Consider the following 16,115-nt stretch of genomic DNA (forward strand, 5'->3'; position numbering starts at 1 on the left):
TTAGGCAGGCTCTATTATTTTTATGCAAGTACTATAAGTAGTTGCAGCAGCACCAAGGTTTATGGTATCTATATTAGCTTAGACTTGAGAATCAACTTTATATATTATTGGATCTTTACTCATTCACTCTGGTATGGTATCATTAGGGCTATAAATGAGCCGAGTCAAGTTTTAGACTTATCGAGTCGAGCTTGGCTCGTTTGCTATAGGATCAAGCTCGAGTTTGAGCTCAAGCCTATCGAGTCAGAAAAAAGGGACCGAACTCGAGCTCGATCGAGTTCAAGTATACTCGACTTCATCTTCATCATTTGCATCTTTATCTCCAATATCTTCATCATTTGCATCTTTATCTCCAATATCTTCATCCTTTTCTTCGTTTTTATCTCCATCATCGTCTCATCTTTATCTTCATCTTTGTTTTCATCTTCATCATAGTCTTCATGTCATCTTCATCTTCGTTTTCATCTCATCTTCATCTTGCAGAGCATCATGAGTTACGTAGACTTACGTTACTTTCATCTCCATCTTCATCTTCATCTTTGTCTTTATCTTCTTCCTCAACACAACCATTGTGTTGATTTTGATTTTTGATTATGAATATTTGCAAGAACAAATTTAGGGGTTAGGGTTTGTCGATTTGGGATATCTAATTTGGAGGTTTAATTTTGTGTTTTAGAAAAAATTACATGAGGTTAAATGTCGTTTTTACAAATCTTTAAAACTAAATAATATAGATAATACTTCAGTCCCCATAGTTTATAAAATATAACAAATGGAACCCTATTTAGCCTAGTCACATTAGGCTCGCGAGCCTACGAGCCAAACCTCCCCCTGTTCGTACTCAGCTCATTTTATATAACGAGTTTGAGTCGAGTTGACTCGGCTAACCACGAGCCAAGTCATAAAGGTGCTTCAGATGAGCCGACTCGAGTCTTGTCTCATAGCCCTAGGTATCATCATTGAATTTAAGGGGAATTTGAGATGAAAAGATTTTGGTAACCAATTTCGAACACAAACAAAACTTGAAATCTAATGATGGAGAGAAAGATGTGGCTTTTGTCAAAAAAACAAGAGGAATAGAATAGTTTTGTTCATGGTTATTAGTATCTTACGATACGCGATATATATCCTACGATACAATTCGATATAGGTCGCCAACGATACGTATCCTAAACCTTTTGATACATTGTTATGTATTTTACGATACGATACGTATCTATTTGTATCTTTAAAAATATCGATACAAGTCAATACAACTTCATTAATTTGGGTCAAAGACCCAAAAAAAATTCTGATCGAATCCGAGTCACTGAACACCAGTTAACTAAAACCTATCCAAATTTACCCATTTTACATAGAGAAAGTGAATAGGAACATGTGTTACCTATTTTGCATGATAATAATAATACAAGTGGAGATATAGATATTGACATTGATCTTGGAAACGATATGAATGAATGGTTGAGAGGAAATAATATAGATTCTTAATTTTATGATTAATTTTGATATACTATAATTTAAAGCCAATAATACCATAAAATTCTTTAATTAATCTTTGGGATGATATTAATTTTTAGAAATTTTTTATTATTTTATTAATTTTTTTGAAAAAAATGTATCCTACGATACTATATGATACGTGATACACGATTCAAAAAATTAGGTTTTCGATACATGATACGATACGCGATTTGACAACCATGGTTCTATTTATGGTTTTTAGTATCCTACGATATGCGATACGTATCCTGCGATACGTATCCTACGATACGATTCAATATAGGTCGTTAACGATACGTATCAGAGATTGTATCCTAAATTTTTCGATATGTTGATATGTATCCTACGATATGATATGTATCGGTTCGTATTCTTAAAAATATCGATACAAATCGATAAGACTTTATTAACCAAAAAAAAAAAAATTTCGGATCGAGTTTTGGTCACCCAACCCGATTCACTAAATCCCGTCCAAATTTACTCATTTTGCATGGAGAAAGTGAAGAGGAAGATATGTTGTCTATTTTACATGATAATAATAACACAAGTGAAAATATAAATATTGATATTGATCTTGAAAATAATATGAATGGTTAAGAGGAAATTATATAAATTCTTAATTTTGATTATGTAATACCATAATTTAAAGCCAATAATATCACAAAATTCGTTAATTAATCTAGGGGATGATATTAATTTTTAATTTAATTTTATTTTATTTTAAAAAGCGTATCTTACGATATGATACGATACACGATTCGAAAAATTAAGTTTTTAATACACGATACGATACGATACGCGATTTGACAACTATAGTTTTGTTATGATTATGGTTGTCAAATCACGTACCGTATTGTGTATCAAAAACCTAATTTTTTGAATCGTGTATCGCGTATCGTATTGTATCGCAGGATACGTCTTTTTTAAAAAATAAAATAAAATTTATCTAAAAAATTAATATCATCTCCAAGATTAATTAAAGAATTTTGTGATATTATTGGTTTTAAATTATGGTTTTACATAATCAAAATTAAGAATTTATATCATTTCCTTTCAACCATTCATATCATTTCCAAGATTAATAAAGTCGTATCGATTGGTATTGATATTTTTAAGGATATAAATCGATACGTATCGTATCGTAGGATACATATCAACATATCAAAAGATTTATGATATACTCTCTGATATATATTGTTGATAACCTGTATTGAATCGTATTATATGATACGAATATCGTATAGTAGAATTATGACTGGAAAAGAAAAAGCTTTAATAAATTGCATTTGGATTGGGCCTCAGTGGACCAAAGATAGCGCTTGTGGAAATCCAAAATTAGTATCCATGATGAGACCTGTGAGGATTAATTTTTCTCCAAGCTTGGGAGGTTCAATATGAACAGTATGAAGGGAGATTTCGAGGCTGAATTTAAAAATACAAGTAACTCATCTTGTATAACAAAAAAAAAAAAAAAAAAAATTAACTAGAACAAATAATTATGTGGGCGTATTGGGATGTTATAATTTTAAGTATAAAGAAGCAAGTTGCGGCATCAATACGATATTCTGCTTCTTATCCATATAAAAATCCTATGGTCAGGTTTGCCTTAACTGCTCTCTGCCTAATTTTATCCGACACTTAAAAAGCAGCCCCCCCACAAGTGGAAGCATTTGCTTTCTCAGACACTTGCGTTACGTAACGTTACGTAATACAATACGATAACATCTACTTTTAAAATACGCATGGAGAGCGCGTATTTATCCCATTCTGGAAAGGAGCGTGATATGCTTTAGGTAAAATATCAGGAAACCGATAATGACATGATCAAGTATCAACCCCACTTACATCAATCAAACCCCAAACTTGTCATGTAAAAGGAAACACAGGTAATTGTTTTCCGCCGACGATGTGCAGGTTATCGGACCAAACAGACACGCGTCACCTCCTTAAAATATATATTATATTGTTGATATTTTTATTGAATATTAAATTAAAAATAGAAAAGTTAGATTTTCTAAAATAAAATAAATAAGAAGAGTCTGTTCTGAAAAGAAAAAAAAAATCAAAGACAAATGTGGTTTGAGGTTTCTAGACAGCTTTCATTCAAACACAAAAACCGACATTAGCTTTAATCAGAATTTAATTAGATAAATAAAATGCTTACATACACATGTGACAATATCGTTTATGTCGTTGGCAAGACACATGAAACTTGGTTGATAAATAAAATCATGTGATCAATTGAATTTTGTATATAGTACAAAATAAGGGTCCCATACTTGAGACTTTAGATGTTAATAACTAGAAATTTTTTATCACGTGATTTAACTATTTTTCACGAAATACAAAAAAGAATTTATATGCACGTTGAATTTATAAATTTGAATATGTTGTAAAATGTGTCCATCCACCGCCTTAACATGTGACAGTGAAGGGAAGGCACAAATACTCTCCCATCCCTTTCATTTGAGATCAATCTAGTTAATTCCAATTTTGAGGAACAATCCCATCTCCCAATTCCCTCATTTTGGTCCACTGTTATTTACTTTATTTATTTTACCTTTTTTAAGTTATTACTTAATAGTACCACTAAAGTTACAATACGTTATCAGCACAAAGAACTTAACAAATGTAATGTTGCACTCCCATTGAAATATGAACTTCAAAACTGAGACATCGATATCTAGTAATGGTAAAGACATTTGTATAATAGACAATGCAACAACGCATAATATCCTTTAGGATATAAAATATTTCTCAGGTTTGACCTTTACTGAGGTTAAAATAAACACTATATTAGGATCTGCAAACATAATTGAGGGCTCCGAAAGAGCAACACTCGTGTTACCAGTGGAATTAAATTAAGTATCCATAATGATTTATATTCTAGCAAATCTAGAAAAAATTTGCTTAGTTTCAAAGATATACGACTCAATGGATACTGCATTGAAACTTTAAGTGAAAATGATGGACATTTTCTATGCATCACTCCTAATATTTCATGCCAAAAGTATGTATTGGAGAATCTCCCTGCTTTCTCATCAGGATTATATTACACATTCCTGAAGAATGTTGAAATCTATGCAGTTATGAACTTGAAGTTCACTGATCCTGAACTTTTTAAAATTTGGCACAACCGTCTTGGTCACCCAGGATCGACTATGATGCGTAGAATCATAGAAAACTTACATGGGCACCCATTAATGAGCCTGAAGATTCTGTTACCTAATGAGAGTGCTTGTATTGCTTGCTCACAAGGCAAATTAGCACTTAAGCCATCTATCACTAAAGTTGGTGTAAAATCCCCATCATTCTTACAAAGAATTCAATGGGACATATGTAGACCTATTTATCCACCAAGTGAACCTTTTCGCTACTTTATGGTACTGATTAACGCGTCAGCACGATAGTCACATATTTGTCTACTATCTACCCGCAATATTGCCTTTACTAGATTGTTGGCACAAATTATCAGATTACGGGCACACTTTCCAGATTACCCAATTAAAGCAATCTATCTAGACAATGCAGGTGAGTTTACCTCAAAGACATTTGATGACTATTGTACAACAATGGGAATTGATGTTGAGTACTCAGTACCACATGTACATACCCAAAATGGTATGCAGAGTCATCTATAAAGAGTATTCAATTAATTGCAAGAACTTTATTATTACGTATGTAATTACCGACATCTGCTTAGGCTCATGCTATTTTACGTGATGCGGCATTAATTCGCCTAAGACCACTGCATATCATTAATACTCTCTAATACAACTTGTATTTGGACATCAGCCTAATATATCCCATTTAAGAACTTTTGGTTGTGTTGTGCAAGTTCCAATTACACCCCCTCAAAGCACCAAAATGGACCCCCAACGTCGTTTGGGTATATATGTTGGCTATGACTCACCATCTATCATCAGATATCTTGAACCCTTGATGGCCGATCTGTTTACCATACGTTCTGCAGATTGTCATTTTGATGAGACAACATTCCCATCTTTAGGGAAAAAGGTAAAGCCTCCTGAAGTAAGGCTTAAACTTTCCCGTAAAGTGAATTCTATGTCTCATTTAAATCCTCGCACATCTTAATTTGAAATTGAAGTGCAAAGAATAACACATTTGCAAAATATTGCCAACCAAATGCCTGATGCATTTACAGATGCAGCAAAAATAATGAGATCATACATTCATGTTGTTAATACACCGACAAGGATTGATTTTTCCAATGAACAATCCATACGGGTAGCAATCAATTCATCTATTATACGCCAGAAGCGTGACAGATTGGTTGGAGCCAAGATACTGTTTCTAGGAAACGAAAGACACAGAACCAAATAGGTGCCAAAAATGACAGTAGTGGAATAATAGATAATTCCACAACTTCTAAACTAACTCTAAAAGAGCTAATAGTCCTTGAACATATACAAACCCCTAAAGAGGAATAAATCCCTGAAGGAATGCAAGAACATAGAAATGAAGAAATTTCTACAAACTATGCTCATAGTAAAGAAATGTGGAATTGTGAAGCAACTATTGTCGATAACATATTTTCATACGCAGTAGCTACTGAAATTATGAATGATTAGTTTGAGCCACGGTCTGTTGATGAATGTTGAAAAAGACATGATTGACCAAAATGGGAAGAGGCAATTCAAGCAAAATTAACCTCCTTAGTAAAACATAATGTATTTGGACATGTAGTCCAAACGCCTGAAAACATGAAACTTGTAGGATATAAGTGGGTATTCACAAGGAAACAAAATAAGAAAAATGAGATTGTTAGGTATAAGGCTAGACTAGTGTGAAGGTTTCCTGTAGAGATCCGGAATTAACTTTGATGAAACATATCCGCCAGTGATGGATGCGATCACATTTTGATACTTGATTAGTTTATCAGTCTCAGAAAAACTTGATATGCGTTTCATGGACGTTGTCACTGCACATTTGTATGGTACACTAGATATTGATATTTATATGAAAATCCTTTAAGGATTCAAAGTGTCAAAAGCAAATAAAAGGAACATTGTAAACCCCGCGTTATTATTCCGATGCCCTAAGGTATGAAATTTACCGTTTAAGTAATTTTTTTTTTTTTTTTGAATGGAAGAGTAAATGGTCATTTACATGTTTTTCGAGATGTGGCCATTATAAAGTGTAAGGGGTGAGTCATTGAAGATAAATAGGGTAGAATGGGTCATAAAGTTGATTGATATGGTTAAATGACGTAAACGGTAACCAAGGGTATAATGGTCTTTTCATACAAATCCATATGAAATAAGTATCCATAAAAGTGCACTAAGGGTAAGTTAGTCATTCACCTATGAGATTGCTTGATTGTTAAGTGTTTTAAAGAGTCAATGGCATTAAATGAGTGCTATTTTGATGTTGGGTTGGAAATTATATAAACGCCCCTAATGAAAAATTTATGCCAATGACCCTTATATCTAACTTTTATTGACCAATCACATTAGGGCAACAAGGGAATAATATTACAAGGTTTAAAGAGAGAGAGTAGCGGCCTTGTACCCCCAACATATCATTTCTTCTTCTTCATCTCTCAAATCCACCATAAAAGCCACTAATCCAAGCATTTATTCTCAAATTTTCATAGGATTTCAAGTTGATTTTCAAAGGAGATCACCATCCACACTTAAAGACCTTTAATTTCAGGGTTAAGGTGAGTTTCAAACCCTAGTTTTTCTGATCTTTTAGTTAAAAGAGAAATTCATAAGTGGTTATGGGTGTAGGTAGAAAGGGGGACCTTTGGAGCTAAAGAGGAGTGTCCTTGTGCTTTGAATACTAAGATAAGGAAAAAATCCCCCTTATGACTACAATGTGAACACCTAGGGTTTAGGAACTTACATTATATGTTAATATGAGTGTGATGCTATATTTTGGTTATGGATGTTTAAATGGGTGTGTTGATTGGTGTATGTGTGCATATGGAGGATGATGTCAAATTAAGATTGATTTGTAGTGGCGATGTTTTGGCACTTTTTGGTTCTGTAAAAGGGAGGTTTTTATGGCCTTTATACCTATAATGACTGGCAAATGATGTGAATGTGCAAATGAAGGTGACATGGTGGTAAAATGAATAGAATTCGGATTTGGCTTTTTAGGACTTATACTGTACATGCTTCACTGAATCGGTCATAACTGAAAGTTAGAAGTCCGATTGAGTTGATTCTGAAGTGTTAAAAATTGGAGAAATATACCTAAAAACTTATGTTTAGCCAAAAATCAATTCGAATTGGAAGATAAGGGAAAAATTGCTTGAAAAGTGACAAACTATATAGCATCTACCTTCTCATGGAAATTCCCATTTGTTTCTAATTCTAATAAACCCGGAATAATCTTGCTACTGAAATCCTTGTATTATCAGAAATTGAATAGAATTAAGTTAAGAAGTTTAGTAGGAGAATATAGTATGATTGAGTATGGGAGATGTTAGTCCTATGTTTGCATCATAATGGTAATGCATATGGTTATGTGTTGTCTTATGAAAAATTGATGAAATGTTAAAGAATGAATTCACTGAGTCTCTGAGGTATAAACCAAAATCAGAGAATGGAATTCTTATGGAAACCATGAGTCCTTTGAGGGGACGACCAAGAACAAAGGTAATGGTTCAAATGAATCCGATCGGAAACAAAGACTAATGAAACCATCAAGTATAAAGACAAAAGAAATAAGCATGTCATGTACATGAAGATTTCATAAGTCATATATGTTCTATGTTATATTATGTATGGTTTATGTTATGATTATGTTTATGAGAAAAGTCCAAAGTATGTGATATGTTTTATGAACTTGTTATGTCAAAGAATGAAGGTCATGCTTGGTAGGTAGGTAGGTCCTAAGTAATATACTTGTATATGAACCTTAAAGTTTATGAATGGCCATATTCCTTCTGAGTGATTAGCGCTCACCCCACGAAAGTTTTAAAATGTTCTTGCAGGTAAAGATTAAAGTGAAGCTGGAAGAGGATTCGAGGAACGTATGAGCATGAAGGGATGTTTTAATGATGACTATTGAATAGTTTTGCTAATATTTAGTGTAGTAATTATGTTCATATTTCATAATGTAGTAAATATGCCCATGTTCTATAATGGAGTAAATATGTTGTATTAATAAAGGAAATCAAATTACTAGTAAATTTTGTAAAAGTATATATGTTCTAGTAAGTATTACTATGGATTTCATAATTTACTCCAAGAAAGGAAACTATATTTTTTTTTGACTTATACAATGAATTTATTATAGTTTAGAAATTGAATTAATTAATAAATATAAATAAATATGTTTATAAACTACAAGTTTATTCTTTAAATAGGATTTTAAAATAAACTTCTTTCCTAGGCGTGCGTTTTCTAGGTTCTCAATAGCCAAGGGATACTTAGGAAATACCCGACTAGGGAGGGGTTTTACAAACATGTATTCAATAAAATTGCAAAGATCATTATATGGGTTGAAACAATCAGGATGAATGTGGTATAATCGTCTCAATGAATATCTGATGAAGGAAGGATACATCAATGATCTTGTATGCCTGTGTGTCTTTATAAAAAGGTCAAAATCAGGATTTGCAATTGTGACAGTATATGTCAATGACATGAACTTAATAGGGACTCCTAAAGAGGTTACAAAAGTTGCTAAGTACTTAAAAAGAGATTTTGGAATGAAGGATCTCGGGAAAACAAAGTATTCTCTCGGCCTGCAGATCAAGCATTGTTCAAATGGAGATTTGCTCCTTCAATCAAATTTTATTGAAAAGATCCTAAAGCGATTTAATATGGATAAATCTTACCCCTTAAGTACCCCAATGGTTGTTTGGTCTCTTGATCCTAAAAAGGATCAATTTCGTCCTAAAGAAGACGACAAAAAGATATTTCGTCATGAAGTACCATATCTAAATACAATAAGTGCATTATTATATTTGGCACAATGTACGAGACCAGGCATAGCATTTGCAGTGAATCTGTTGGCAAGATTTAGCCTTACACGACTTTACTGACATTGGAATGAGATCAAACATGTCTTTCGTTACCTCAGTGGAACAAAATACTTGGGATTGTTTTATCTAAGGAAATCAATTAATGATTCTAAATTAGTTGGCTATACACATGCTGGGTACCTTTCTAATTCTCACAAAGCCCGCTCGTAGACGGGATATGTTTTTACTTACAATGGTATTGTAATATCATGGCGCTCCACAAAACAAACATTGGTTGCCACTTCGTCCAATCACTCCGAGATTCTTACGCTTCATGAAGCTAATCGAGAATGCGTCTAGTTAAGATCTGTCATCCATCATATTGAAAGTACATGCAAATTTCCACGTACCTTAGATGCTCCCACAATTATAAATGAAGACAATACATCATGTATTGCTCAAGTCAAGAGAGGATATACGACAAAACCAAATATATTTCACCGAAGTTCTTTTACACTCATGAACTCCAGCAAAATCGTGAGATTGATGCCAGACAAATTCGCTTCAATGATAGTCTTGTAGATTTATTCACTAAGGCCTTATCGATATCAACATTTCAAATTTTAGTGTATAACATTGGTATGCGACGGCTCAATAAGTTACTAAATTAATTGTACCATTATGAGAGGGAGCATTGATTAAGATGAGCATCGATTGGGGGAGTTTTTTAGACAAGTATATTGTACTGTTTATTATACTGAACAATATATGTGCACTATACTCTTTTTTCTTTGATCAAGTTTTTTCCCACTGAGTTTTCCTGACATGATTTTTAATGAGGCAGTATGAAGCACGTCCAACTTCATGTTACAGTTTTATTATAGAGTTGTATTTTTTTACTTAGGTTTTTTCCCACTAGGTTTTTCTTGAGTAAAGTTAAATACAATGGTTTGATACCATAATGATTTTCCAAAAACCGTTAAATATACCATAAAATTATCGAATACCCAATATCGTATCTGTGTGATTATTAAAAACCCCTTTGTAAAAGTATTAAAAACTTCTCTATCATTTAATAGTTTTTGAAAAGTGTTGAGACACTTAACCCCTTAAATTCATAATAAATTTTTAGAAGAACCAAAATTTTAAAACAAAAACCTGAAATTCACAAAAGGAAAATTATATAATCAAACTTGGTGAAGTTTTGGCCTTTTTTTTTTCTTTTTTGAAAATTCTTGTTTTATTTTAAAATTTTCTTAATATTAGGTTGTTTTATTTTTTTTATGTTTCAATTTTATTTTTTTATTTTTTTTTTTGGGGGGGGGGGGGGGGGGGTTAAGTAGTATTTGGTTATTATTGTAGTAAAAGTCAATACAACCCTCTAATTTTAATTTTTAAACACCAATGATCCCAAAGGAAACAACTGGGGAGATGAGTGTGTATTTGAAACCTAGGGTCTAATGTAAATACGTCAAGTTGAGGAGTATAAATTATTGAGTAAATAAAAAAATTTTTGAACTGTATATAAATAATAAAAATCTGTGCTCCGAAAACGTGAGAGCGGGCAGGGTAAACTATTTGTAAACGTTAAACGTGTGCAACGGAAGCGTGCGTGGTGCATGCATAGCAGGACACGTTACAGCGTGGTGCGTAGAATGGCACGTGTGAAATTCCCAACCAACATGGTTCGGACTCACACTAGGTCCAATGTGTTTTATTGAAATCGAACAAACAAATGAGAAATGCTTTAATGAAGAAGAAAATTAACAACAAACGACGCCCAAGAATGGCTTTAATGAAGAAAACAAAGATGCTTTCTTTAGAAAATATTGGTGTTGTTCAAACGAAACAAAGTTTTAATTGTCTTGTGTTTAGATTAGAGGGTTTATTTTATAATTAACTGAAACTTTAAGAGAATTTACTCGAGTAAATCCCGCATCGTTTGACCTAACATGGATTAATAAGTGTATAGTAAAGATTAATCCAAATCTTTTATTTTTTTGACTGACTAAAAAGACTATCTTAGAATAATGGGATGATCTGGATCTTTTCTTTCTACAAAGGAATATATGAAGAAGAAGATTATGAATGACTGATGATTTTCATTAAGCTATCGTCTGTTTATCAACCTTTTCGATGGCTTTTCTTTCCATTTCGGACAAGGAGATCAACTTTGGTTTAAAAGCGGTTAAAAAAGACATCGTTTCTTCCTTGGTAGCTTTCGGCGATATGGATTGAGATCATCACATTCTTGGCTTTTTGTGTGTATTAATCTTCTTCTACAGAGACCACTTTGTTCTTGTATTATTTCAAAATTTGGCTGTAAATGGGCGGTTTGTGTAAGCCAATCGTCGACTACTGACAATGTGGCGAGTCGACGGAAGGAGTTTGAGGGGTTTTGGTAAGTAATGATCAGGAAGAAAAATGGTGAGTAGTGTAGGGGCTTAACGTGTCGAAACAGAATAGAAAATTTCAGTAGTAAAATAGTATTTTAAAAGTCCATAGGTGAGAAAGTGTCTTAAACCATTCTTTGGTGGGAAAAAGTCATTTACTCAGTAAAATAAAAAAGTTTCGTCTAAGTTATAAACCCTGTTTGAATTTTCTGTTTGATTCATGGGAAACTGGTAAATGTTCCTTTAAAAATAGATTAATCAATTTGAATTTGAATGAATTAAATGGATGGAGCTATCCACCATAATGAAACACATTGTATGGTATTAACTAATCAAATTGATGAAATAAATTAATTAGATTATGAAAAACCATGTAATATAAACGAAACTTTTGTCTTTTAGACCTTAAAGTTGGAGGGCAATTTGAACTCTCTTTTTTAGGTATCATGTTGCTATCATCTTTAATTATCCCGCAAGCTACGGTAAGAGACATCACTATGACTATGAGGAGGAGCCTATTCCATCAAACCAAAACATTAATTTTCCATTTGGACGCAACAGTCACAAAGGTTGCCATGCTTATAACACTTTTTTCTTCCCCTTGACTAGATTGTTCTTCAATATTCACAAATACACATAAAGTCTTCCATTTTCAACACAATAACTGGTAAAAACGCGTTACTTACATTGGTTTTGCTACAATATTTTGACTGATAATACATCCATTCCACTCTTGAGAATATAAAGTGGGTTGTTTATAACTGTCGGTGCCATTGATATGATAGTTTCAAACATGACGTCAAAAATTTCAGTTCATGCTTCAGATTCAGTCGGCAGGTAATTGATTCCATCAGCATCATTCTTCCTATGTTTTCAAACAAAGCTTATTATTTATTAATAAACTTATCATTAATTTAATTATAAGGTGAAGCATATAATTGTTTTCATTACTTCATGATTCCCTCAACGAAAAATGAAAATGAGAGAAATCACTTAGATAAGCGAGTTCTATGGCATAGGGCATTGACGCCGATATTTTTGTTTTGTTGGTTATCCCCAACATCGTGGAATGATGCGTTACTTCTTTTTCTTGATATAAATGTTATCAATTAAGAGCATTTTGTGTTTTCCCACCCATTTATCCAAAGAATCACCGAAAGTTAGATTTATACTAAGCATCCAAACAAAGCCCTATAACTACAAATATGGTGGGACTAGTGCTATTGGCATCTCTTCAAACTTGTTTTAAAGCAATATATTCCAAAAAGCTTAAATGGGAACTCATATTTTAGGGTCAAGCAATATTGAAAGATGTGCCAGAAACATGCAAACTTTTGTTCCCTAGATCGTGTTTTTTATACAAAAAGTTACAAATAAAAGTAATTTTTACAATGGTATTTCAAAAAATAATAAAGGGCTTTTGAAAAAAAGAAAAAAAAAAATCATGTAGTATCTCAGTTAAACTAAACACCCTGTTGTGAGTGTTGGTATAAGTTTCAATTTTCTACACGTAATTATAATGAGAGTGTTGATTTGAATTGGCAAAATGAAGGATCCCAAACCGTGGGCTCAAGGGGGATGCCCTTGTCAAAGGCATGCAATTGAAAGACGAACCCAGTTAAGTTGCGTGGAAGCACCCTCGCCCATCCATTTGTGCATGCAATTGTAAAACTAGAGGACTTCGATTTTAAATTTTCAACCTTTCCGTATTAAGATCAGTCATATATGTCCTCTCTGGATAAAACCTAATTTTTGTCTTCCCCTCGCGCCAAAAAACTACTACCACTATAGCACTAACCCAGTTTCACTTTAAGACCTTAAAATTGTCCCCGTTGAATTAATCACTATTAAAAAGATAATCAAGATGATATAAAACCAAAATGGCTATGAAATTTTAAGGGGGTTCTTCTGGTTGTCCGCCGATGAAAAAGAAGTGCTAAAAAATAAGACAGGTTCTTTGGAGCGGCATAGTTGATATATAAGAGTGTACAATGTTAAAAAAATTCCTAAGTGTTGCAATCGTTAGTTGTCTAGCCAACAGAGCGGACAATTTGAGGGTGGCAATGGCTGTATTTTGACTTCTACCTAATTATATATATCTAAAATCCAAGTGCCAATACAGCTTTCATGGGTCCTAATTATGGGCCTTTTGGTTCACAGTAACTAAGTCCAAATACGGTTTTTGGCGTTTCGGTAATTGTTTCTGAGGTCGTAATCTAAACGTTTTTAAACCATTTTGACTCGTGTTATTATAATGCAACAGTTGATCTACGTCTATGTGAAAATTTTGTTTAAGTTGAAAACAAAGATTAAGGTAAAGACTTGTTTGGAAGAGAGAAAAAATAAGAGGAAAAAAAAGAAAATAGTACTGTTCAATCTCAAATCTAGTGAAAAAAGTGGATTTTTCATTTTCATCTTTGTTGCTTTGTGGCCGGTAGAAGACGACAAAAGTAGTTCCAAAAAAAATAGAGTGAACCAGAGTTTTAACCAAGGCCGTCTTGAAAAACCTCTTAAAAAACCCTCCACTAGCTCCTTCAAACTCCCCCTCCAAGGTCTCTCTCTCTCTTTTCTCTCCACTAAATAAAGAGAAGAAACTTAACCCAACTTTTCGCTCATAACTACAAGAATGGGCCAGCTTCAACTTCTCCTCTCTCCCCAAATGTGCCTCAAATCATCAACCTACCGTCACCCAGTGCGGACTCCGTTGAGGGCGACATGCATGCCTCATTGATCGACAAAAGCTCACAAAATTCGAAGCTTCAGCCAAATGATGATCAAACCCAGAAAAACCACAAAAGACCATCTTTCTCTGCTATTCAAGAAGCCATTTCCATTGCTAAAAATAGCTTACCCATGAGATAAATGGCCTTTTGCTTTACTCTCGTTCAATGATCTCCATGCTTTTTTCTTGGTCGCCTCGGTGACTTGGCTTAGCTGGTGGTTCACTTGCTGTTGGCTTTGCTAATATCACTGGTTACTCCTATTCTTCTGGTCTCGCTATGGGAATGGAACCCATTTGTGGTCAAGCTTTTGGTGCAAAAAACACAACTTCTTGGCCTCACCTTGCAAGAACTGTACTTTTGCTCATATTAACTTCACTTCCCATATCTTTCTGTGGCTAAACATGAAAAGTATTTACTCTTTTGTGGTCAAGATGTCGATATAGCCACAGAAGCACAACATATCTTCTTTATTCTATCCCTGACCTCTTAGCTCAGTCTCTTTTACAACTTTAAGAACTATCTTAGAACTCAATCAATAACTTTGCCTCTAACGTTTTGTGCCACGCTAGCAATTCTTTACACATCCCCATAAACTTCTCGTTGTCACCTTAATTTAGGCCGAAGGCGTGTCTTAGTGGGATATGGACTAACTTCAATCTTGTAGCCTCTTAATCATCTATATTCTTATCTCAGGTGTCCATAAGAAAACATGGGGAGGATTTTCCATGGACGCTTCAAAGAATGGAAATCTCTCTGAATTAGCCATTCCCAGCTGCGTTTCAGTGTGCCTTGAATGGTGGTGGTATGAGATCATGATTTTACTATGTGGTCTTCTGTTAAATCCGAGAGCAACAGTTGCTTCAATGGGCATTTGATACAAACCATCAATAACTACATCTTCCCATCATCTCTAAGCTTCAGTGTATCAACAAGAGTTGGTAATGAACTAGGAGCAAGCCAGCCCGCCAAAGCAAGATTAGCCACAATGTAGGGCTTTGGGCAGTCATGCTCGGCTTTTCGGCTCTGGTTTTTGCCGTAACGGTTCGAAACATATGGGCTAGTATGTTCATCAAGACAAAGAAATCATCGCATTAACTCATGTTTTGCCATAATTGGGCTTTGTGAACTCGGAAACTGCCCACAAACAACAGGTTGCGGAGTTTTAAGAGGAACGGCCGGCCTAAAGTTGGAGCAAACAAACTTGGGTTGTTTTTACCTGTTGGAACTCGGTTGCCGTGTGGTTTCATTTTATGCAGGGTTTGATTTTAGGGGCTATGGTTAGGTCTATTGGTTGCACAGGGCTCAGTGTTGTGACCATGTTGAGGTTTGACTAGAACTGATTGGGATGATGAGGTACGAAGAGCCAAAACTGCTGACCGGCGAACAGAAACCAACATAGCTGAAATCAAGGAAGATTCTTTATTAGAGTGATTTAGATGAATCTAATCATTCTGTCTGTTAGTGTTTTTTTTTCTTTTTAAATTGTTATAGGTTCCAGCAGATAAAAGTAGCTAAACCCTTTTTTTTTTTTTTTTTTAATTTTATTTTACCACCTTTTTT

General features: G+C 33.9%; 1 protein-coding gene across 1 annotated transcript; it reads left to right on the forward strand.

The window, feature by feature from the left end:
• The first annotated feature begins 15,264 nt into the window (after positions 1–15,264).
• On the forward strand, positions 15,265–15,869 carry LOC116138961 (protein DETOXIFICATION 49). Its single transcript, XM_031424636.1, is given in 7 exon segments — positions 15,265–15,308; positions 15,310–15,422; positions 15,425–15,553; positions 15,556–15,621; positions 15,624–15,659; positions 15,662–15,820; positions 15,823–15,869. Coding segments are annotated over 7 exon segments (594 nt in total).
• Positions 15,870–16,115: the final 246 nt, after the last annotated feature.

The sequence above is a fragment of the Pistacia vera genome, unplaced genomic scaffold (genome assembly GCF_008641045.1).
Source record: "Pistacia vera cultivar Batoury unplaced genomic scaffold, PisVer_v2 Contig345, whole genome shotgun sequence".
Taxonomy (NCBI): domain Eukaryota; kingdom Viridiplantae; phylum Streptophyta; class Magnoliopsida; order Sapindales; family Anacardiaceae; genus Pistacia; species Pistacia vera.